A 25,570-nucleotide genomic window follows, 5' to 3' on the forward strand; every position below is an offset into this window, starting at 1 on the left:
TTGTTCGACGCGCCTGCATCCACCAAAGCTCGAAGAGAGTCACTCGCTCTCTTCGAGTAAACCTTCAAGATGACTAGGTTTGGCCTGTCATCTTGTTTCTTGCAGTGAGAGCTGGTCTCACTGGGGGCTGCAGTCCTCAGTGTCGCGTGCCCGATATCGGCACGCGCGACTGCATTACCAGTAGGGCGCCCCGCGCCTACTGGATGTTCACGTTTTTTGTTTGTTCGCGGCGATGCCCAGCATCGCCACGACGGCCACTATTGTAGTGCACGGGAGCCGTGCACTCTATGGCAAAGTGACCGATCCTTCCGCAACGGAAGCATCGCACATTATTTCCGTGCTGCTGGTAACCAGCAGTTGTTGCGTTCGAGAGGTCCATTGGCTCCGGACCTCCCGGGCTCACTACCGGGCGCGGTTGCGACCTCGGCACGCTCGCATGCAGTTTAGCCTGCCGCAGGCTAAACTCTTCTTGCATTGCGAGAGTAATCGCAGCTTCGAGAGTACTCGGGTACTCTCGGAAGAGATAGGTCTTCACAGGCCCATCTCTCAGTCCCTTCATGAACGTGACGACTTTAGTCGCCTCGTCTATCGGGTTGGTCACGATGTTCGAGACCAAGTACCGTGCACGCTGCGCGTAAGCATGGACGTCATGCTTACCCTGCTGCAGATCGAGGAATTCCGCCCTCGACCGGAACTCGTTTTGCGGGGGCTCAAACGCTTCTTTGAGCTCCTCTTTGAATATCTCGTACGTGCTAAAGCACGTAGGATCTGAGAGTCGGCGTCCGTACGCCCAACTCCTCGCTCGTCCGCCAAGACATGACATGGCGAACGCAACCTTTGACAACGGGTCGACGATACGTCGAGCCGCAATGGCTGTGTCGAGTTCGACAAGCCATCGGAGGAGAGGCTCGCCCTCTCTTCCTACATAATTGCTCACGCTCAATTTTAATGGTTGAGCACGCGGTGTCGTCCCTGACGACGCCGTCACTGAGGAAGCAGCATCACGCTGCTCCTTCATGATGAACCCCAGAGCAACACCATGTTGTTCCGTCGGCGATAGCGTACGCAGCATCGTAGCTATCACCGCTTCTCCAATGACTGTTGACAGTCGTTGGAGGGCTTCCCACTCTGGGTCAGACAGGTGGGGGCAGTCAGCGCGTGCAACATGCGTTGCAGGCGTGTTGGAGTTCTCCATGGACACCTCCGTGCTCATGGGGTTCTCGGCTCCGCGTTCGTACACCGCGTACGAACGTCAAGCGGTCGGTCGTTGGACGGACTACAAAGTGCTACCAGGTGTAGTGGGTCTAACTTGACTCACTACTTTAGCTTACACGTTGCGCAACGTGTATGAGGAAGCGTAAGTACTTAGTAATTACTTAGGTTAATTATATTTGAATACACAAATATAAGTTAAGTAAGAAAATAATTCCAAGTGACTTAGATTAGGTAAAATGAGAACGGTATTTGTTTGTAAATTGATCTTCCTCCTAAATCTGCTAAAAACTGTTTATCATCTGTGAAAGGTGTTGGCAGCGGCTGGCTGTCAGAGCGCCGCTAATATGCATGCCTCTGATTGGTAGAAAGATGCTGCTTTCTACCAATAGGATCTTTGGGTATGTGTGGACCACTCACTGTGGTGGCCCACTTCAATGTATCCATTGGTGTGTCTTACACCAAGGTGAGGAAGTATCTAAAACTTTTAACAGATATGGATGAAGACTACAACGATTACCTGGAGGAGAAGGCGCCTGCGCCAGCGGTGGTGACACCCGAGACTCCGGAAGATGCAGTGCTGTCTGCGGGACGCAGCGCGGGCACGCGTTCGTTGTCGCGAAACCTCGCGGTTGAGCTTGACGATGACGCGCGCTCCGTGACCCGCAACCTCGCGGACGAACTGGACGACTTTGAGGACGCTGCCGACGACGCAAGGTCACCGGTCCTGACGACACAAGTGACCGAGCAAACCTCCGGCAACCGGCCGCCACTCAACGGTGACACGCCGGCGGCCAACAAGACGCTCGGTCGCCTCTACGAAGAAATGAAGAAGAGCGACTGGGGTGAGCTATTCGAGCCAACGATGACTCGCCAAGCGGTTTGGGCCGATTAGTGTCACGAGTTGGCTCGCCCAGTGAGTTCCGTAACAATCGAAAAAGTGGTGAAGGAAACCGAACGATTTGTGAAAGCATTGGGGCTTCGACCTCAGGAGCACCCTTCGCCGTCGACTCTGGAGTGCTGGGTGCCGGCCGAAGCGGGCGCGGAGCTCTGGAAATGGAAGAAGCGACTCTGCACAACCTTTAGTATGAACTCGTTCACTCTGGACGACTCGCGGAAGACTCGTGCGGCTCGCAAAGTGGTCGACCCGGCTAGCGTACCGCTGCCGACGATTCCGAAGAGGGCAATTCGCGAAACCCACAGCCGGAAACTCACCGAAGGGTTGTTTAGCGCGTCAGGGGAGTGATCCCCGTACTTTCAAGACTCCTACATGGTGACTCCACCACCTACGTGCAACTCAGACCGCGCTGGACGCACCACCGATGACTCAAAATCGGCCAGGAGCACGAAAAGCGGTTCAGGACGGAGCAAGAGCCGCCGCTACCAGTCCACCGACGACTTGTCGGACGAAGAAGCGGACTTTACCGGTGATGAAGGGGCGCAGATGGGTGAATACCTGCGTCAAATCCGTGAGGTGACCGAATCATAGCTGCTTAACGCGACTCCGGGGATCGAGGTGGCAACTCATCACCCACTGAGACAGATCAGCGCGTTCTCGGGCTCCATGAACAAGAGCGAGAACTCGATGCAATGGCTTCGCGCCTTTGTCTACGAGATGAAAGGGACGCGAGCATCGCCCAACGAATGGTGCATGCTTTTCGAGCTGAGCCTTCGGGACGGCGCTCTACATTGGTACCGACAACTGCCCAAGAAGACCAAGCGAACGTGGTGCCTCCTAAGCGAAGCCTTCATCAAATACTATTGCTCCCAGTTCAGCCAGTCAGAGGAGACTCGCTACTACTCAGCCGAGCGCGAAGACAAGGAACATGTTTGCGACTACCTATACCGGCTCAATGGCTATGCCAGGAACGCCGGAATTCGTTTTGAGAGCAACGGCCGCAAAGCACACGACCACGTCAAGCGGTTCCTCGAGACTTGCGGGGACCGAGGACTCGAACAGCGCCTGTGCCACCTGCGCATCTCAGATATACATGAGTTGAAAGAGGTGATCCGAGCGACATTGAAGATTGACGAACGCAATTCGTCCCGCGAGTCGCCGCTGCATCACGCTCGAGCTCGGGATGCCTCCCGACGACGTGATGACAAGCATCGCGATGACTCGCGCCGCCACGAGCGCTCGGAAGACACTCCCCGACGTGAGGACCTCCGCCGCGACCGACGCGAACGAGATTCTGAGCGTCGTCGCGAAGACTATCGCAACATGCCTCGCGTGAGCCTAGCCGAAGCATCTGTTGCCGACATCGTCACCGAACTTCATGGACGGGACACGCGGGGCACTCGGAGCGAGCTGCAGCAACAACGTCACAGATATAATGGCGACAGCAACAGCGAAGATGGAAGTGAACACGGCAGCGACGACTCACAGCGTTACGACGAAGACTGGGGTGATAGCTATTCGTCAGATGAAAGCGACCACTACCTTGCGGCAGCCAACGACAACGAACGCCGAGTCGCCGCTGAAGGCACATACGCCCGGTCTGACAACCGACAACCCAGGGGTGACTCAGCGGGCCGCAGCCAAGGCCGGGACAATCGGTTCCAGAACCGCGGCTACCACGAAAGAAAACCTCGCTAGTATAGGCCGTGCGCAGCCTGCAGAGGCCTTTACCACTCGGCGCACTACTGCCGGCGCCGGTGCAAGCCGTGCAAATAAGAGCACGACGCCAAAAAATGTGAAGTATTCCAAGAAATCGCCAAGATCGTCAAGTCCAAGGTGGACAAGAAAGACCTCACACCCGAGCCCAATCACTACTGTTTTCGGACCATTTAAACTAGGCGGCCCGCCAACTACGTCTGGGTTGGTCCCAATCGGGCTGCCACAGTTAGCCGAGCCCGCAATTGAAGCAGAGTGCATCTTTGCATTCGTGGGTGAGTGCGAATGGACGAAGACTGAGCAAGATAACGACATGAAAACGACGGAATTGGAAAAGGAGAGAGGCGACTGCCTCGGTGGAGGTGTATGGTGTGAAGAAGACGATAACGAAGAGATTGGAGATACTGCCGAAGACTGGCTGACAAGCGCAGTGCAAGGCGACTCGGAAGTACGACTCTTAGCCGGAGAACGGATGGGATGGTGGTCGGCGCAGAAATTTGACAAACGCGTAAGGATGCGAACACTGGTGAACGGAGCCTTGGACAACTCGCGCACGAGGATATTGCTGGACACTGGGGCAAACGTCAGTGTCATCTCGGAGAAACTTGCCAAGCGACTGAAACTCCGCGAAGTAGTGGGGCATGGACGTTGCATGGATGTTCAAAGGATCACCAAGGGCAAGATGATGACGACTCGCCGAGCGAAGGTGAAAGTCACCCTTGGATGGAAGCGCGTTTATGTCTTCGAAGTCTGGATAATGGATCGCTGCGCCGGGGTAGAAGTGGTGCTTGGCACCGACTTTATGATCCCGGCCGGTATCCGACTGGACTTCCTCAACGCGACGGCCAAGCTTCCCGACGAGGTAATGATCCCACTGATCAAGACTCAAAACATGATGGACGAGGCCCGTCGCGTACGGTCCGACGGAACCAATGCAAATACCGGGCCACGAATGGAACGAGTTCAAGCTACAGCGGTGACAACCCGAGCCGACGACTCACGTGCCGTGGATTCGCCGAACGGAGACGTTTATCCCGACTGTCACCAAGTTCTACAGGGGACGTCCGGTCAGGATTCGACTTACCAACGCCACGGATCGGCTAGCGAGCTGCCCTGTGCACTTCCCGGTGATAGTCTGGGTTCCGATTGGGTCGCTACCGAAAACTGAAGGCTACGTGCAGCTAGATTCCGCAAAGTACAAGGAGTGGCAGGTGCTCGCATACGCTGCCGCACGGGACAAGACACTACTCAAGTGGGAGGCTGAACTCTACCAACAATGGTTGGCCAAGCAGCCGCCAGCGGTGGAACGACCGAGTTACCCGACGCCTAAAGGCATCCTGGAGCGACCTGACGAAGACTCGGGAGAGGAACCACCCGCCAACAGTGAACGTGACAGTGCCGACGACTCGTCGGTGACGGATGACTCAGAATGGATAACGGAGGAACATCACCGACGACTCGACGCTACGGCCGGCGACTCGACGGGGGTGACGACGACTGACGATGAAGCCATGGCTCCAGAGGCAGCTGGACCAGGACTGGAGACCGCTGAGTCGACGGTACGCCGCGACGAAGACCAAGGACTGGAGTACAAGTTGCAGGGGCATCCACCGATGACTCAGACTGCACCCAGCCGAGAAGCCGAAGACATTTCAACGACTCTCGACCAGACGTTCATAGCAGTAATGCGCGTACTGGCCACGGAAGGTACCGTCGACAGAGACGACGAGACGACTGAACACCCGGCGGCAGACATCGAACTGGAGGACTGCGCGCATGAATTAACATTCCTCCCCGATTTATCGGAAACAGTGCCGACAACACTCGACTACTCGGCTGTGAACGTCAAGATCCCGAGTTGTCGGCAGACCAGCAAGAGCGTCTAATTGAGGTACTCCGACGCCATGAAAGTATCATGATTGCAAGCGGGAATGCACTCCCGCCACCAGCATATGGCGTTGTCTGCGACATAGATGTGCAGGGGCACGCGCCGATCAAACAACGGGCCCGACGAATCCCATTCAAGCATCTCAAGAAATTGTACGAACTACTCAAGGGACTGCTCAAGGCAGGGCTCATCGCGTTTTCGGACAGCCCGTGGGCCTCGCCGATCGTCATTGTCCTCAGGAAGAATGGCAAAGACATCCGCCTCTGCATCGACTACAAGATGGTCAACGCGGTAACGGCAATCCTGGAGTACGCCATGCCGCTAGTCGACGACTTGCTCACGGACCTGGAGACTTACCTTTGGTTCTGCTCGCTCGACGCGGCCAGTGGATTCTGGGGCATCCTGATGACTCTACGTGCGCGCAAGATTTCGGCATTTGTTTGTCCTCTGGGGCACTTCGAGTGGCTACGAATGCCTTTCGGCCTCCAGAATACGCCGGTGATCTACCAACGGATGATAGACAACGCGCTATGGGGATTTGTGCAACCGAAGGGCGGCTGGGACTCCTTAGCAGCAAAGATGAAGGCCGCTGAAGACTCGGCATGTAACGGGGTTACACGTACAAGTGGCTGCAAGCCACTTGTGAATTTAACAGATAGGTTATCTGTTAAACGTTTTAGATACTTCCTCACATTGGTGTAAGACACACCGATGGATACATTGCAGTGGACCACCACAGTGAGTGGTCCACACATACCCAAAAGATCTTATTGGTAGAAAGCAGCATCTTTCTACCAATCAGAGACATGCATATTAGCGGGGCTCTGACAGCCAGTCGCTGTCAACCCTTTCATAGATGATAAATAGTTTTAGCGGATTTTAGAGGAAGATCAATTTACAAGCAATACAGTTCTCATTTTACCTAATCTAAGTCACTTGGAATTATTTTCTTACTTAACTTATATTTGTGTATTCCAATATAATTAACCTAAGTAATTACTAAGTACTTACGCTTCCTCATACACGTTGCGCAACGTGTAAGCTAAGGTAGTGAGTCAAGTTAGACCCACTACACCTGGTAGCACTTTGTAGTCCGTCCAACGACCGACTGCTTGACGTTCGTACGCGGTGTACGAACGCGGAGCCGAGAACCCCATGAGCACGGAGGTGTCCATGGAGAGCTCCAACACGCCTGCAACGCATGTTGCACGCGCTGACTGCCCCCACCTGTCTGATCCAGAGTGGGAGGCCCTCCAACGACTGTCAACAGTCATTGGAGAAGCGGCGATAGCTACAATGCTGCGTACGCTATCGCCGACGGAGCAACATGGTGTTGCTCTGGGGTTCATCATGAAGGAGCAGCGTGACGCTGCTTCCTCAGTGACGGCGTCGTCAGGGACGACACCGCGTGCTCAACCATTAAAGTTGAGCGTGAGCAATTATGTAGGAAGAGAGGGCGAGCCTCTCCTCCGATGGCTTGTCGAACTCGACACAGCCATAGCGGCTCGACGCATCGTCGACCCGCTGTCGAAGGTCGCGTTCGCCATGTCCTGCCTTGGCGGACGCGCAAGGAGTTGGGCGTATGGACGCCGACTCTCCGATCCTACGTGCTTCAGCACGTACGAAGTATTCAAGGAGGAGCTCAAACAAGCGTTTGAGCCCCCGCAAAACGAGTTCCGGTCGAGGGCGGGGTTCCTCGACCTTCAGCAGGGTAAGCATGATGTCCATGCTTACGCGCAGCGCGCACGATATTTGGTATCAAATATCGTGACTAACCCGATTGACGAGGCGACCAAGGTCGTCACGTTCATGAAAGGACTTAGAGATGGGCCTGTGAAGACCTATCTCTTCCGAGAGTACCCGAGTACTCTCGAAGCTGCGATCACTCTTGCCATGCAAGAAGAGTTTAGCCTGCGGCAGGCTAAACTGCATGTGAACGTGCCGAGGCCGCAACCACGCCCGGTAGCGAGGACGGGAGGTCCGGAACCAATGGACCTCTCGAGCGCAACAACTGCTGGTTACCAGCAGCAGGGAGGTAACGTGCGATGCTTCCGTTGCGGAAGGATCGGTCACTTTGCACGGGAGTGCACAGCTCCCATGCCCCCTGGAGGTGGCCGTCGTGGCGATGCTAGGCATCGCCGCGGACCAACAAAAAACGCGAACATCCAGTAGGCGCGGGGCGCCCTACTGGTAATGCAGTCGCGCGTGCCGACATCGGGCACGCGACACTGAGGACTGCAGCCCCCAGTGAGACCAGCTCTCACTGCAAGAAACAAGATGACAGGCCGATCCTAGTCATTTTGAAGGTTTACTCGAAGCGAGCGAGTGACTCTCTTCGAGCATTGGTAGACTCAGGCGCGTCGAACAACTTTGTTCGACTACGAAGCCTGTCGAGACTTGACTTCGAGGAGGTAGATACACCTCGAAGTCTTCTGGAGGTACGACTGGCAACAGGTGCCATCGTAAAGACCGAGAAGCGCGTCGTGAACGTGCGCTTCTCGTACGAACAACGAGTGTTTGTCGAACACTTTATCGTCCTGGACCTGGACGATAAGTTCGACGTGGTAATGGGCATGCCGTGGCTTGCACGGCATGATCCGGTGATAGACTGGAAGAAGCGCACGCTCGTGCGCTTCGGACGCGACAGCGGAACAGAGAGCGATGGCCCTGTTACCGCAGCGCGCGCACCAGCAGGTGCGCGCGGCTCACCAGTCGAGACAGCGCTTTATGCTGCTGTCCCGGAGTGCCCAAGAAGTGCGCGAGGGCGCGCACAAGTGAGACCCACGTCGGCAATACTGCCGACGTCGGAAGAAAAAGATGTGTTGGTTCCGGGAACCAACACCCACGTTCAAGCGTGTAAGGGACAGTCCCTGACCCGAAGAGGTCAGGTCGACAACGACGCGTCGGCTCCGGGAGCCGACGCACCCTCGGTCATGAGGGGCTCCGCCAATGATTGGCGTCGAGGTGACGAAGGCGTGTCAACTCCGGGAGTTGACGCTGCAAACAGTGCGGACGGTTGCAAACGTACCGCACTGACGCAATTTGCATGCTGTCGTGCAGCCGGGCTGCACGACGAAGCGCCATGCGATCAAGCCGGGCTTGATACCGCGCGCCCGCGGACAGGGTCCGCCGGCGAACGACAGTCCACGGCCGGGCCTGGACCAGAAGAACAACTGTGCGGGGCCGGGCTCCGCACAACAAGAAGACAGTGCAAGCGGAAAACGCTGCGCAAGTCTCGGTCCGGGACCGAGACGCAACAAGAGCAGTCTGCTGGGCAGACTGCGGCGGTGACGCCGAATGTCAAGACGCTAAGCGTCTTGACGCGCACCGATACTGGATTCCAGTATCGTGACATGGAACTCGCTAGTCCTCCGACGACGGCGTCGGAGTTGACTTCGCTTCCAGCCATGAGCTGGAAGCGCTTCGCGCGCGACTTGCACGATGGACGCATCGAACAAGTCTGCGTTCTTTCGGACAGCGAAAGAACGGCGAGCGAGAGCGAAGAGCTGAGGCAGCTCTTCATGGGAAGTACCACTGAGAGTGAAGACACTCTCAGTGCGAAGACGAAGCGAGAGCGCTTCGAGGAACAAGGTTGGGACTCGCTGAAGTCGAGTCCCTATTACAAATTGTTGAGGGAGTACAAAGACGTACTCCCGGAAGAGATTCCTGCGGAGCTTCCGCAGGATAAGGGCATTCAGCACGAGATTGATCTCGTGCCGGGCACGAAGTACTGTGTCACGCGGCAGTGGCCACTGCCGCGAGAGCAAGTGAAAGCGATCGACGACTTCTTTGAAAGTCGTCGTAAAGCAGGACAAGTGCGGGAATCAAAGTCCCCGCACAGTGCTCCGACGTTCTGTGTCAAGAAGCCACAGGGCGGATGGCGCATCGTTCATGCCTACAACAAGCTGAACGATGCGACGGTACCGGCGCAGACGCCGATACCACGAAAAGATGTTATCATCGATTCGATGGCCGGGAGCACCGTTTACAGTGCTCTCGACTTGCGAGATGGATTTTATCAAATCCTAATGCGTGAGAGCGATATCCCTCTCACGGCAGTGAGCACGCCAAGCGGCATGCTCTGGGAATGGCTAGTAATGCCACAGGGGCTTAAGAATGCCCCTGCGACTTTCAACAGGTGCGTGACGCACTTGTTGCGCTCGGTGCGCGACTTCGCACCGAGCTACTTCGATGATGTATTCATCCACAGCCAAGCTGTGGACGGAAAGACCGACGTAGAGATGCACAGGGTGCATCTCCGGAAACTACTTGAGCTTATGAGAACACATAAGCTCTACGCGAACCTGAAGAATTGTATCTTCGGGGCGAGCGAGATACCCGTCCTCGGGTGTCTCGTAGGGAAGAATGGTGTTCGCCCTGACCCGGAAAAGGTCAGAGTGATCAACGAATGGCCAACGCCTTCAAGTGTCAAGGAACTGAGGCAGTTCCTTGGCCACGTACTTGTGCAAGTACGTGGAGGACTATGCGGGCAAGATCCGCCCGCTGTCACAGCTTCTTAAGAAAGAAGCTGTGTGGAATTGGACACCCGATTGCCAAAAGGCATTCGATACAGTCAAGCGGGGCTTGACTGAGGCGCCGATCTTGGCAGTAGCTGGCCAAGATCGCCCATTTCACGTAGTGTGTGACGCATCCGATTTCGCGATCGGATGCGCGTTAATGCAGCACGATCACGAGGGCCGTGATCGTGTCGTCTACTACCAATCGCGTCAGCTGAAGCCAGCTGAGCGCAACTATCCGGTGCATGACAAGGAACTCCTTGCCATGAAGTATGCACTCGCAAAGTTCCGAGTGTACTTGCTTGGGAGTAGACCATTTGTGGTCTACACCGACCATGCTTCACTGCGCACCGCAGTGAAGTCGCCACACATTTCACAAAGAATGGCGAGATGGCTCTCATTCTTTGCGGAGTATAACTTCCGGGTCGAATACAAACCCGGAAGATTGAACGTGGTGGCCGACGCGTTATCACGTCGGCCGGACTATGCAGAAGCTGTTGACGTCAATGCCATTGACGCCATGCGATCGAGCAAACCCACATCATCTCTGTTGGATGATGTGAAGGCCGCGTACGCGCACGACGCGGACGCGAAGCTCTTGCTGGCCTATGGCACAGCGCCTTCTGACAAGTCCCGTCAGAAGCTGCCCAAGCACCTTCGAGCGCGTGCACACCGCTTTCGTGTGCACGAAGGACTGCTACTTTACAACGCAGTCGACGACAACGCGGATCGCGTTGTCGTGCCAAATGACCATGACCTGCGACTCAGGATCATGTACGAGTATCACGATGCCCCGACTGCGGGACATCTCGGACGTGAGAAGACATACGTCCTTCTCACGCGCGACTTCTACTGGCACCACCAGTATAAGTGGGTGCGCAAGTACATCCGTGCTTGCGAGGTATGCCAACGCGTAAAGCCTGCGCAATTCGCGCAGGCTCCACTGCAATCACTACCGACTCCGTCGGAGTGTTGGAAGTCCATGTCTTTGGACTTCATCTTTGGTCTTCCCCCGGACAGCGGAGGGAATACCGGTGTTGTGGTCTTCGTAGACCGCTTCAGCAAGATGGTACATCTTGCTGCGGTGCCAGCAGAGGTGACCGCGAAGCAGACGGCCCGTCTGCTCGTCGACATGGTGTTCAAACACCATGGCATGCCGTCCGAAATCGTGTCGGACAGAGACCCGCGCTTCACAGCGCACCTGTGGCAAGAAGTGTTTACACTTCTTGGGAGCCAGCTTTCCATGTCGACTGCGGATCATCCGCAGACGGACGGTCAAACCGAGCGCGTGAATCGCGTGCTCGTCGATATGTTGAAGAGCTACGCTCACTCGTTCCAATACTGGAGCGAGTGCTTATCGATGGCAGAGTTTGCCATCAATAACTCGGTGCATGCCTCGACCGGGCATACACCGTTCTACGTGAATGCCATGCGGCATCCACGTCTACCGAGTGTACTCGGAGTGATGGCTCCCACTTTAAGTGGGGGAGGATCTACGACTGCAATACAACAGCCGCAGAAAACCGCTGACACTTGCACAATGTCAGCTGCAACAATGAACAAACCACATGAGTCTGCGCAGGGTGCAGACTCCCCCAACAACAAGGCCAACGACCACGGGTCTGCGCAGGGCGCAGACACCGCAAAGAACCACGCAGAGGCCGGGCCTCTAGCGGAGAGCGAGCTGAATGACTTCAGCTCGGATGCAATCAGTTTCATCACCAAAAGACAAGCCGTGATTCGGTTTGTCCAAGACACAATAGCAGCTTCTGTTGATCAACAGAAGCTGAACGCAGACAATGCGGGCAGAGGCAACAAAAATGAATTTAAAGTTGGTTCATTAGTTTTGTTAGCTACACAAAACCTGCCTAGACATGCAGTTTCGGATTTCGGAGCAAGCAAGCTTGCTCCGCGCTTCATCGGGCCGTTCACTGTGTTGGCACGGCACGGCAACGCATACACGCTAGACATACCGTCTAGCATGCGCCTCCATCCGACCTTTTACGTCGGACGGCTGAAGCCATACCGGCAGCACGAGCCATCTAGCTCGGCTGACCCGAAGCCTCGGCAGGAGCCGAGGCAGAAGCGGAGGACTTGGCCTCGGCGACGAGCAACCTCTCCTCCAGCGCGCGGACGCGCTGGAGCAACTTTCTATCTGGGTCCCCAGCTCGACCTGGATATTCGAGGCGGTCTGCGAGACCGCCGCGACTTGGGCCTTCTGGTTCGCCAGCTCCTGTTTTAGGGCGGCGAACTCAGCGCCCTGCAGACGCTCCACGGCGGTCACCCGGTCGTGGAGAGGCGCATACTGATCAGCCCGGGGCTGATCATACCCGGGGCGTGTTCCCACCCCCGCCACCGCCGATCCGTGACGCCCACGGCTCAACCCGCTGGATTGTTGAGCGGATTGTTGACCATAGTATCCCGAAAACGAACCCTCAAGGGGCTCGTTTTCGTATTCGTTGGAGAGGATTTCCTCCCCATCGAGATACATTGGAGCCGCGGAACGTCTTGCTGGAGGACGTTCCGGAAATGGTGAGGGCGTACGAGGAGCAGTACGCACTGGCACAGCGGAAGTAGAGCGAGCGCTGCGATCATCGCCAGCGCCCGAACCCTCACGTGCTAAGAACTTAGCACGGAGCTCTTTGAGACTTTCGGGCACACGGAACGACGTGTACCCGTTCAGGTCGCGGTCGCTCAAGCGGACCGCACCTGGGAAGCACTTCGTGCACTGAAAGCCCTCGGGCACAGCGCACGGCACATTTGCCTCCTCAGCAGCAACATGAAGTTGCTCCAGCTTTCCACGCTTCGAGTACGTCTCGAAGCGATCACGCGCTTGCTTAATCCGATCACGGTAAGCACTCGGCCTCTTGTTGAAGTTATCAACAAAGGCGTTCCAGCTTTGACAAAGTGCCTGCCATTCGGGCACTTTGCTGCGAGAAGAGGTCTTCTTGCTTTGAAACCATCGGAGCTCATGAAAGAGTCCGATGTAGTATCGCGCCTTTGATGCGTTTCCGCATCAAAGTGCAGCTCGGCAGCCACAGCGTCATCTTTGATGGCGCTGCATACGTACAGCGGCACCTCATTCGGAGGTACCGAGTTCCCAAACCGGTCCGCGATCTCGGACGCGGACGGCATCCATGGATCGCGCGCTGCAGGCGCAGCGCGCGGAGAGCCTTGAGCTTTAACATCACGCGCTGCAGCAGCAGCGCGCGGAGTACTGAGAGCCCCAGCTGAAGCGAGTGGGGTATCACTCTCAGTACGCGAACGCTTCGAACTCGAAGCGTCCGATTCGTCCCCTTCACGCGGGCGAACGTTCTTGGCGTGAGGGTCGAGCGATTCGCTCGACACTGAGTCTTTACGCTTTGAGGGCGAGTCCTCCTCGCCCTCCATGTCTTCATCGTCGTCGTCGAAGTCGACGACGTCACCGTACTTCGCCTTCTGGCGTTCGAAGTAGTCGTCGATGGAGAGATGACTCCCCATCGACTTTGCGGACTTCTTCTGAGGCGCGCTCATCGTTGAATGAGCGCGGATTTCTTCTCCAAACGCGGAGAATTGACGAATGGTCAATTCCAAAGATTGACGTGCGGAGACCCCGCGCGTCTAACCTTAAGGGGGGGATAGTGTAACGGGGTTACACGTACAAGTGGCTGCAAGCCACTTGTGAATTTAACAGATAGGTTATCTGTTAAACGTTTTAGATACTTCCTCACATTGGTGTAAGACACACCGATGGATACATTGAAGTGGACCACCACAGTGAGTGGTCCACACATACCCAAAAGATCTTATTGGTAGAAAGCAGCATCTTTCTACCAATCAGAGTCATGCATATTAGCGGGGCTCTGACAGCCAGCCGCTGTGAACCCTTTCATAGATGATGAACGGTTTTTAGCAGATTTTAGAGGAAGATCAATTTACAAGCAATACAGTTCTCATTTTACCTTAAACTAGTTACTTGGAGTCTTGTCTAAGTAAACTTATATTTGTGTATTCAAATGTAATTAACCTAAGTAATTACTAAGTACTTACGCTTCCTCATACACGTTGGGCAACGTGTAAGCTAAAGTAGTGAGTCAAGTTAGACCCACTACACGGCAGAGCACTGCCGACGACTCGAGTCGTCACCTCGCCTACCAGGCACTACAGCGACGACTCGAACCAAGTTTGCAGCCGCCCGAGATGACGCCGAGACGGCTGAACCCATTACTCGGCTCATTCACAACCCAGGAGCCGATATGTTTACGACCAACGAAGCGGACGAGTCGTCGCTGGTGCCTGTGTTCGACCGGCGATCCTTCGTGGACGACATCTGCTTCGGTGGCAAAGACTTCGACAGTTGTTTGGCGACGGCGGATCGACTCCTCAGCCGTGTTGAAGAGTGCCGGATCAGCTTCAGCTTTACCAAGAGTGTTTTTGTGCAAGGACGCGTTGGCTTCCTGTCCCATGAAGTATCAAAAGACGGCATTCGGCCCGATCCGAAGAAGCTGGACGTGATCACTAAGCTGCCTTTCCCACGAACGAAGAAGGGAATGCAGTCTTTCCTAGGTGCGCTGAATTATTACAACCGCTTCATCCAAGACTTCGCTGTCTACGGCGCGGCGCTGTACCAGCTCAAAGAAGACGATTTCGCACCGGATGGTGACCTCACAGTTGCCCGCCGGAGTTTCCAAGCTCTCCAAGACAAGGTTGCGGCATCACCGATACTCCGCCACTTCGACCGCACCAAGGAAGTGCACGTCATGCTGTTCGCAAATGAGTGGGCATTGAGCTCCACGGTGCTACAGCTGCATGAGAACAAGTTGCACCCTGTTCGCTTCTGCGGGTGTGTATTAAAGGATGCCGAGATGAACTATCATGCGGCGGAGAAAGAGGTGCTAGCGCTGTTGCTACTACTGAAGACTTGCTACACCCAGTTGGCGGGACGGACAATACGAATCTACACTCGCTTCTCCACATTGGAGTGGATTACCAAGTCGAAGTCACTCTTTGGGAGAGCTGTGCAATTCGCGGTATTGCTCTCCTCGGGGCACCTGATCGTCCAACGAGTCAAGGAGAAGGACTGTGCCTTCACCCAGTTGCTCCAGTCGACGGTGACCAACTTCGTGGATCTCGATGACTCACTGGAACTGGTTACTCCGCCGACTAAAGGCTCACCGACGACTCGCATGGACCCAAACTTGCTTTATGCACGCCTACCGACAGCTCATACAGACTTCGGGTCTCTTTCGATGGGTCAGCGAAGACTGAGAAGTGCGGTGGTTACGGCAGTTGTTCATGGATTGTGTGTGGAGCCTTCCGGAGTGGAGAATAGTTATTGCAGCGAACGCTTACCTCGAGAAAACCACGGTCAACATCGCCGAGTACACCGGCATGAACAACGGCGTTCTCGTCGCGATCGAACACGGCGCTGAAGGCTTAGTGGTCGTGGGAGACTCGAGACTCGCGATCCAGCAATCCCTAGGGGTGATATCTTGCCGGAAGGAATCACTGATGGCACAGCTGAATCATCACATGAAGTCACGGCACGGTTGCGGTCAGTAAAATACGTGCGCGTGGTACGCGTATACAATGCTGCCGCGGACTCGTTGGCAACAGAAGCCTTGGAGTCAAAGGTTTCCAAGGTCATTCTGAGTGAAAACCGGAAAGCAGAGTTGGCCGGACTTAATCGGATACAAGAAGTGATCTACGAGTCGCCGCCGCAAGGATCAGAGTCACAAAACCTGGTTCCAGGAGGCTCTATTCAAATTCTGAACGGCGTCTCAACCGTGAAACGCAAAACATTTGCTGATTTCGTACGTCCAGAGCCTGGTATGCTACTGGCGATGACTCGGGCGCAGACCAAGAACAAGAAAAAACATGTCCGATTCACACACGACAAGCCGAAGCCACCGCCGAAGACTCGCCCTGGCCGGAAACCTCCCGAGATTTGACCTCCACAACCAACTCAAGCTCCACCAGCAGCTCCTAACGCACAAGACATTGATCCTGTGGAAGTCCAAGAGGAGAGACGACGGCGCATAGCTGCTGCACAAGACGACGAATTACGATGGGCTAACCTGAATACCTTGTTACTTAGAGATGTCGAGAAACTTGGATACCGAGCCGCCAGAGATGCATGGAAAATCGCAGAAAGGTTCGTGTTGTCGGAGGACAATTTGCTACACTACATGGGAACAAGTCGTCGGCGTGACGCTGAGTCGCAAGAGGAGATCTTGCTACGTCTGGTGGTACCCACCACGATGATTCACGAAGTACTCCAGAACTGTCATGACTCACCGGAAGGTGGCCATCAGGGTGTGGTGAGAACCTATCAGCGAGTCAAGCGAGATTACTACTGGTTGGGACTTTACACCGACGTGGAGAAGCACGTGAGATCGTGCCCCGATTGCAACACCAGCAAGAGCCGCCCCCAACTGAAAGGATACTCTCCTGGCAACGTGCTGGCGTAACGGCCTTTCCAGATAGTGTCTGTGGACTTCGTGATACCACTGCCGAAGCCTCGGAGGGGCAACACAGCCCCTGCTGCTCTTCCAATGTTCTTTTACGGGTTTGATCGTTGCGAAAGCCATGGCGGATACGAGCGCACTCAAGGTGGCACAAGCATTCGAGGAATGCATATACCGACGATTCGGTGCGCCATCACTCATCCGCCATGACCGCGACCCACGGTTCATGAGCGAAGTGTTCCAAGCGGTTGCAGAAATGATGCAGTCAAGGTCCCGAGCAACGCTGAGTTACCGACCGCAAGCCAACGGACAGCAAGAACGGTCAGTCGAAACTGTAATGCAATCCGTCAAGGTATACGCCGAAGACCCGCTCCAACAAGACTGGGACGAGATCGCGGAGCGCTTAGTCTTCGCCATCAACAACTCACAACACACGACTCGGAAAGAAACACCATTCTACTAGGTGCACGGGTGGGATGCCAAGTCAACGCTGAAAGCCATGTCATCCTCGCTCCGACACGGCACGCCGAAGCAGTCAGACGCACAGGCGTGGCGCCGCGAAGTCAACAGACAACAGCAGATTGCTATGGAAATGGCCAAGGAATACCAAGCCACCGAGAAGACGAGAACACAACGTCAAACTAAGCAGGAAAGAGAAGACGATACTGGCGAAGACTCGGGATCCCGAGTCGTCGGCGACAGCACAAAACCAACCGTCAACGGAACAAGACACCCCCGTCCCGAGTGACTTGTCGCTCAAACCAAGTACGCATGAGCCAGTGACGACTCGCGAGTCGTCGGCGAGTGCCCCAAACCAACCGTTTGCGGCAGAGGGAGCGCATGTCTCTCGGGACAGGGTGGATCTACCGAAGACTGGCGGAATTGAGCCGATTGAAGGTCGAAAAACAATGATGCAGGCTCCGTTTGATGTCGGCAGCAGGGTCCGGTTGTACATGGAGAGAGTCGAGCCCGGCTTTACGAAGAAACTAGCACACCGGTGGCATGGACCCTTCCGGATCAAAAAGAGGATCGAAGACTATGCCTTCGAACTCGAGTTACCGGACCGCAGTGGATACCGATTTTACCCAGTTGTCCATATATCCCGACTAAAGCTGGTTGATGAGTTTGGAGATCGACCGAAGACTCGCCTCGCGCCCGGACTCGTCGACGACACGCGACTAGACTTTGACGAAGAACCGCTCCCTGAAGATAGTTGGGAGCCAGATCGCGTGGCAGGAGAGTATGAAGTTGAAGCCATCCTCGACGACCGTGTGCCGTTGTCCACGGGAACTGAAAGAGCAGTGCGCGAGTTTAGAGTCAAATGGGTCGGCTACGATGAACCAACGTGGGAGCCAGCCGCTAACATTTCTTGTGGAGGGCTCCTCTATGAATACCTGCGGCGAAAAAGAAGTGAACAGCGCCTGCAGATGGTTCAAGTCGCCGATGAAGAGTAGGTGGCTATGAGTCACCGCCATGATGACCTGTACTTGGGGCAACGCAGCCCAAGACCACAGACGAAAACAGCTACTGCGGCATTATCTTTTGCATTAAAAAATTAAAACGCTGCCAATACGGACAGCTAACTCAACGACAACTCAGAAGCGAGATTGGAAATGAAAGCCAAATGGATAGAATACGCTGCCGACGACTCGCTTGAACCCGACTTCAACTCAATCAGGATCGGAGGCAACAGCTGCCCGAGCCAAGACACCAAGCAGACTCGAGTCGTCGGAGCCACCACCAGCATCCTGAGCTTGTCCTTCCGGAACAGACGCAGCATTCGGCGAAGGCTCGGACGCAGCAGGAACACGAGCATCACAAAACTCGGCCACCCATTCTGAGCTCAATTCACCCGTTGCAGCGAGGAACTTGGGAGGACTCGACGACCAGCATCGGCGCGCAAAGAACCAGCCGGGACAAAGAGCGGAGCCGACGGGTTGCACGGGACGAACGTGGTGTTGTAGGGGTGCTGTTCCGGTACATCGATCCAGCCGTTCCGCCAAGGCTCCGCAGCGTCCAGGGCCGCGGCCTCGCTCAACCAGTCGACAGTCTTGAGCTCACAAGGCAAGTACTCCAGAGAATACCAGGGTATGATCGGCTCGAGCATGAACTCGGGCCTCACCTCCGAGAAGCCAGGGTCCTGGCTGCTGCCCCACTTCCAGATGTACGGGACCACCTTGGCGCGGAGACGGTCGCTACGTTTGTTGTGCTCGACTACGTACCTCGACCAGGCAGCCTTCAAGTATCCAAGTCCTTCCTCGTCCAAGGCTTCTGCGCGGCAGCCCAGTCCATCATATCCATGTCAGCAGCAACTGCGGAGAACGTAGTCTCCACGGCCTTCGGAAGGATCCAGTGATCGCGCTCCCAAAGCGAGAAACCAAGGTCGGCGTTGTCCGAGTCGCCACTCCCACGGAAATTTCTCCAATATCCCATCACCCGAGTCATCGGCGAACCCCACTGGGACACCTTGGAGTCGGGATCAAACTCTGGAGTGTCAAAACGACACGCTTGAGACAGGAGTCGCCGGCGAAGCCTCTGCCACGGATGATCGGGGGTTTTGTAATCCGCGACTGCCGCGATGCCTTCAGGACTAGAAAGAATTCGGAGATACCGAGGCACCGGCGCAGGCAACCGAGCATTCAGCATCTGGGTCCAGCACTTGGGAGCCCCAGGACGCGTAAAAGGCGGCTCGATGTAAGGCACAGTCCACTTGGCTACTTGCTTGGAAAATCGGACGAGATGCTGCTGACCCCGCACGGGCGACAGCACCGCAAGAGGACGCTGGGAGCTCGGATCCGACCCAGGAGTGGACGCCAAAGTGGCGACGACGCGATTGCTTCCGGAAGACGCAGGCTGGCGTGGAACGGAAGGACGACGACGTTGTCGACGGTGACTCATTTGAGTTTTTGGTGGAGCAGGAGGCGCCTTCTTAGGCTCTACACCAACACCCTGGACAACTCCCGACGACTCGGAACCTGGAAGCTCCAAGAGAGAAGAGGATTCGGGAACGCCCTCCGGCAACTCAATCACTGGTCCAACAACCAAATTCTCCGCCTCCGAACCAGTGTCTGGAAACCACTCGAGAGAAGCGCCAGAGTCGACGTGAACCTGCTCGGAAGGAGGAGAAAGAGTGCTTGACGAGACAGCATCTCCATCCGATGACTCCACCACACGAGAAGGCTTGCGCGAAGGAACGACAGGTGAGCTGTCCGACGAAGACTTGCCAGCGGCCCCGGAGAAGACTGCGCGAGCTGGCGGACCGGTAGGCGGCTGAGAACGAGCCCATAGCCCCTTGGGTTTCCGCTTCGACTTGCCCTTGGACGACGAAGGACCAGAAGCACTCGAAGCTTGCACCGCCGACGCGGACGGTGATCCTGCAGCCGCAGGAACACTTCCGGAAGACTCGGCAACCTCCACCTCCGCTTCCAAGTGCTCACCATCTTGAGCAGAACTCCAAGAATCACCAGGAGCCGTCACCGACGTCTCACGGCTACCACCTCGGCGAGAAGAAGACATACGAAATCCACGAGCAGCAGAAGCTGAGTCTTCGGCGGGGCGGCGAGGTCTCTTGACCGGACGACTTGCGGACGGACTGCGACGGAGTGACGAAGAACTAACACGCTTTTGCGACACCGAACGGGAACCAGATCTTGACCGACCACACACATGACGGGAACCGGCCTCCTCTTGCGAGGAGCGCTTGCGTGAACAACCAACCTGCGCGGCGCGTGAAGCCCGGTCCGCTTCGACATCGGCAGCACGAGTTCCAGGCGTTGTCTTATTCGCCTCAGCCGACCGCTTTTCCGACGACAACTCAACGTGAGAATCCGATTCCAGGAAGGCAGCGTGGGCAACGTCAACGGTGTTAAAGTGAAAGAACGCTTTTGTTTTGTTTGCCAATTGTCTTTATTAGCCACTTTACCGCTATCCTAATGATCCGCTGTTTCCGTTCCTCATCGCACAAATCCTGCCTCTGTATCAAAAGAGAGGAGGCAGTCTCCCTAACCCTAATGGCTCCATACCAGCCATTAGCGTAGTACCGTAGATTACATCGACACTTGCCTTCGTATACTTAAACTTAATATACCTAATCTTATTATGTCTGGCCCGGTGCTTGCGTACCCATCCCGGGAAGCCCAGTTGGTTTCCGAACCGCACCTAGCATTCCGCGGGGCTGGCACAGCACCGGCGCCAGGCCGTCGAGCCCCAGGCTCAACACTCCCACTAAGTGTCGTGAGTAGTCTTGAGATTTTCACCCCTATCAGCTACCTGAGCTTAGCAAACTGTGTTGCCGGTAATGCCATTGGCAGAATACCTGCTGCCATGTCATCCGTACGGCAGTAATCGATATTCAACCTTCCCTCTTCTACTAGTTCTCTAGTGATCAAATAGCGAATTTGAACATGCTTTGTCGCCTTATGGTTTCCTGCGTTGTTGACCATGCTAATAGCAGATTTACTATCACACCACACCTGTACTGGTTGCTCTTGCGGAAATCCCATTTCCCTCAGTAGGTACCATAGCCATTCGCTTTCTTTTGCTCCTTCGCTTAGTGCACTGAGTTCTGCCTCTGCAGTTGAGAGAGAAACTGATGCCTGTTTGCTGCTACACCATGAGATACTGGTTCCAGCCATAGTGATCACATACCCAGTTACGGAGTTACGTTCTTTGGGTTGACACGCGAAGCTTGCGTCTGTGTACACTTCACACGTCACCGTTCTCGAATTTCCATCAAGAAGGAGACCGTACGTCGACGTCCCTTTCAAGTATTTGAGCACTCTCCTCGCTGCCTCCCAGTGGGTCTGATTGTAACACGAAAGGAATTTACTCAATTCTCTCACTGCATTTGCAATGTCTGGTCTTGTTCTTCTTACCCGATATTGCAGTGATCCGACTAGCCCTCTAAAGTCAAACTTTTGGGCCGCTATTTCCTGAGCTGACATCTCCGTTTCAGCTACGAGCTCTACTCCTCTGAGCTGCGGTGTAGTCACTGCTGTACATTGCCCCATATTGAACTTTTTCAATAGTTAATCAATGTACTTGTGCTGTGAGATTGTCAAGGTTCTGTTCTTTCTGTTCCTTCTAACCTCCATCTTCAATATATAGTGGATGTCTCCTAGGTCTTTCATCTTAAATCTCCCAGAAAGATCCTGTTTGAGTTTCTTGATCAGTTCCATATCCTTCGACATGATCGTAAGATCGTCTACATATACCACTACAATGATCCAACTATCTCCCACTTTTTGGACATAGATGCAGTATTGTTTATTGCATCGGACAAAACCAAGGTTGGTGAAGAACTTGTGGAGTACCTTGTACCAAATCTTAGGTGCTTGTTTCAACCCGTATATGCTTTTCTTGAGCTCACAGACCAAATCCGCATGTCCTGCTAACATGTACCTCGGTGGTTGGTGCATATACACCTGCTGTTCACCCTCCATTGACCCATTGAGAAAGGCTGTACTCACATCCATCTGGTAAATATGGCAATCCAGGATTGTTCCAATTGCCAGTACAAGACGAAGCGATTCGAATCGTGCCACTGGCGCATAGACATCGTCACAGTTGACACTATACTCCTGATGGTTCCCTTGTGTCACTAATCTAGCCTTAAACCGCTCAATGGTGCCGTCAGCATTATACTTAAGTGCTAATACCCAATGACACGGTAACGGCTTCTTGCCAGGAGGCAGCCGAGCTAACTTCCATGTTCCATTATCGAGTAGTGACTGGTACTCCAAATCCAGTGCCTTTCTCCATTGTGTCCTGTGTTCTCCGGTTAGTGCCTCCCGGAGACTTTTGGGAACTGAGATCCTATTCGCAATTGTATCTACTGCAATTGCCTTATCGATGTGGGTTTGAAAGCACTTGTAGTCCGAGTACAACAGAGGAATGATCCGTGTGCCGTCCTGTTGGGTTGGGCGTTGCGCATTTATGGATTTGATCCGGCTGGGTCTGCGCTTAGCTCCCACTGGTACAGACGATTGTCTCTTCTTTCGTTTGGCTCCCACTGCTCCTGATGACCCCCTCGGTTGTTCAATCACAGGAACTTCCACATTGGTCACATCGTTGTTGGATAATGTATCTAGTACATCGATCTCCTTTAGCTCCTCCTTGCTGAGCTGATCCGGTTTTATCCCAAATGACCGAGTAATTATGCTCAAGCAGTTCTCTGTATCGAATGTTACCGACCTGGACACTAGGAACTTGCTGTTGCAAACATCAAACAGTCGGTATCCTTTAGTATCCGCAGATATTCCTAGGAATCTGCACTTGATTGCACGTGCGGATGGCTTTTTATCCTTTCGTACAACCTCTGGTACATATGCGAAACACACGCATCCCCATACCTGGAGTGTCTTTGGGTCTGAACCCACTCCTTTAACCAATTCATAGGGACTTTTGTTCTTTAGACGGCTCGTTGGCGTGCAGTTCTGCACATACGTCATGTATTTCAGTGCTTCCGGCCACCATTTAGCCGGCATTTCTGCGTCACGTAGCGCACACCTTACTTTACTCATCTTAGTCTGATGGTCTCGGTCAGTCGCTCCATTTTCCTCTCGGCTGTACACATTCGAGGTCTGAAACGTTATTCCTTTATCAGTGCAGAATGTTTTCAGAGCTGTGTTCACGAACTCCTTCCCTCCGTCGGATCTTATACGACGAATCGTGAATTTTCCCTCTCTTTCCAACTGCAGTAGCAGCTCTTTGACCTTTATCTGAATCTCTGTTTTCTTGCGGTGGACAAACGTCCATCGCCACGACGTCTGGTCGTCAATGATACTGAGAAAATATCTTATCGATCCTAGGACTCCGTATACTCTTAACGTCCTCACGGGCCATTTGTATCCATGTGTATGGTGCTGATAGGTTTATCGTCCCTAGATCCCACCATATTTCTGTAATTCATTCTGAGCATTTTCATTTCGGTGCATGTATGACAGAAGAACGGCACTTTCGTCAGTGCTGATTTACTAAAGCTCGGTAGTCCTGGTATCAGATTTCCACTCATTACCTCTATTAGTTTGTATCTATTGAGGTGTCCCAATTTTACATGCCACTCTCTAAAAGCAGCCTTTATTTGTCTGTATACTGGTTCTTTTAATGGTGCAATCGGTTTTGCCTTTACTGCAGAGCAGTTTAATTGCCTGTCTCTCAGTGTGCGCGCCTGCACATAGTAGGTCCCGTTTACTGCAATGGCTACAAATGCCAACTTATGGTTCCAAAGTACAAACTTGTACTTCCCGTCTATACTTTCCACTATTTGGTAGCCTGTTTGTTTTAGCCAATATTCACTAAGTATATTTGCATTTGCTTTAGGCACCAAAGCCATATTATTGAACTTAAAAGGACGAATTCCGTCCGGACTACTCGAATAGAGCTGTATGGAGCCAACATGGGTATCGCTAAGTTTAGTCCCTTCTCCAAATGTAAACCTAAACTCTTGGTGCGGCCGTTTGCTCAAAAACAGCGTTGCATCGGCGGTTAGTCCATAACCGTAGCCTGAGTCTAACACCCAATCATAACCGGTGATGTTAATTACATTTCGTTCTAACAAGTCAGGGTACAAATCTCTTACCGCCTCTTCAATGGCTTTGCCGCCACTTCGATGTTGCCGAAAGCCTCCGAGACCTTTCCAGCAAGTACCGGAACGATCGTTGGCTCAAAGTCCGCCACGTCGTCGTCGTCACTCATCGGCGTATCCGAAACGACCGGTGACCCAGGTGTCAGCGGTGGCGAAGCCATCAGCGCATCAACATCCGCCTTGGCTTGCTCCGGCGTCAGCGTATCGCTGTGTCGTCGCTCTTGCACATCGCTTGTCACTTGAGCGACCGCAACCATCTTGGCCCTCTTGATGTGCCGAATCATCACAGCATCGACCGGAATTTCGACGCGCGTCGCCTTGGCCTTTTCCTGGCGGCCGCTTTGACCCCTTCACGTGAGCGACCGGCACTGGCTTCTGCAGCGTGGGGCTCTTGAAGATGTTGGTGCGATACACGCCCAAGCTTCTGTCCTTTTTCATCGCGGGGCAGTCACGTTTCATGTGCGCGAGATCGTCCCGGTTGTAGTGCCCTTCACAATAGAAGCACTCATCTTCGCGTTTCCGCTCAACAGCACGCGCCTTGCACTTGCCCAGATGCTGCGACGCCCTCGCATGATTTGCGGGCACAACCACCGCTTGCATAGCCTCAATTTCGCGGCGGCTCTTGTTCATGGAGACATTGCGCAGCAATGCTTCAACCTTGTCCAGGTGGAACCCGCCGTTGGTGTAATCCACCTGGTTTCCCCAGTACAGGCTTGGGAACAAAGCCAGAACCTTCATCGCCGCGTACTGGTTCGGAATCATCGTCACGCCGTTCAGTGCCTCGCGCGATTGACGATTGATCCGATTACGCGCCTCCTTGACACGCAAGATGAGCTCGCCCACTGACGCAAAATCCATTGCCAGAGCCTCGTCAAACCGCGCAATCATTGCGGCCATCCCTTGTTCATTGGACTGACCCAACACAGTCTCGAGTCGCTTCCATGCAACAGGCAGACTTTCGTCATTGAACGAGACGCGCAGCGACTCCATGTACGACCTGGGCAGCGTCTGGTTGAGCAGCGACCTAATGTAGGTGTCTTGCTCACTGAGATTTGCCAGCTGCCAATTGTATGTCCTCTGCGCTTCCGCATCGTCCGTGTCCATCGGACGGGGAATCTCGCAGCTTGTCCGTAGCAAATTCTCGTAGGCGAACGCTGGCTCTACCAGGCCCTTTACTAGCGCTTCACGTCGCATAGCCGCATTCTTCTGGCGAAGGTGCCCAACGATCAGGTCCTTCCACATCCCGATCTGTTTGGTGTCGCTCGGAAAGACGAGACGGTCGAACGGGTTGCTCGCGTTGTTGCTCAT

At 54.4% G+C, this 25,570-nt stretch overlaps 4 protein-coding genes across 4 annotated transcripts; 3 read left to right on the plus strand and 1 right to left on the minus strand.

Annotated features, from left to right (window-relative positions):
- Positions 1–1,615: 1,615 nt before the first annotated feature.
- On the plus strand, positions 1,616–2,107 carry IUM83_02076 (Eukaryotic/viral aspartic protease; the record flags this gene model as incomplete). Its single annotated transcript, XM_067925972.1, has 1 exon — positions 1,616–2,107. The coding sequence occupies one exon, from the start codon at positions 1,616–1,618 to the stop codon at positions 2,105–2,107; it is 492 nt and encodes a 163-aa protein (XP_067800733.1).
- A 375-nt stretch (positions 2,108–2,482) lies between these two features.
- On the plus strand, positions 2,483–3,808 carry IUM83_02077 (uncharacterized protein; the record flags this gene model as incomplete). The annotated part of the gene is made up of 2 exons (XM_067925973.1): positions 2,483–2,686; positions 2,756–3,808. The coding sequence occupies 2 exons, from the start codon at positions 2,483–2,485 to the stop codon at positions 3,806–3,808; spliced, it is 1,257 nt and encodes a 418-aa protein (XP_067801029.1).
- A 700-nt stretch (positions 3,809–4,508) lies between these two features.
- On the plus strand, positions 4,509–5,712 carry IUM83_02078 (uncharacterized protein; the record flags this gene model as incomplete). Its single annotated transcript, XM_067925974.1, has 2 exons — positions 4,509–4,739; positions 4,816–5,712. The coding sequence occupies 2 exons, from the start codon at positions 4,509–4,511 to the stop codon at positions 5,710–5,712; spliced, it is 1,128 nt and encodes a 375-aa protein (XP_067800728.1).
- Positions 5,713–24,252: 18,540 nt separating this feature from the next.
- IUM83_02079 (uncharacterized protein) lies at positions 24,253–25,570 on the minus strand (the record flags this gene model as incomplete). Its single annotated transcript, XM_067925975.1, has 2 exons — positions 24,253–24,482; positions 24,559–25,570. 2 exons carry the CDS (start codon positions 25,568–25,570, stop codon positions 24,253–24,255), a joined length of 1,242 nt encoding a protein of 413 aa, XP_067800977.1.

Source organism: Phytophthora cinnamomi (assembly GCF_018691715.1).
Source record: "Phytophthora cinnamomi strain GKB4 chromosome Unknown Contig0, whole genome shotgun sequence".
Lineage (NCBI taxonomy): Eukaryota > Oomycota > Peronosporomycetes > Peronosporales > Peronosporaceae > Phytophthora > Phytophthora cinnamomi.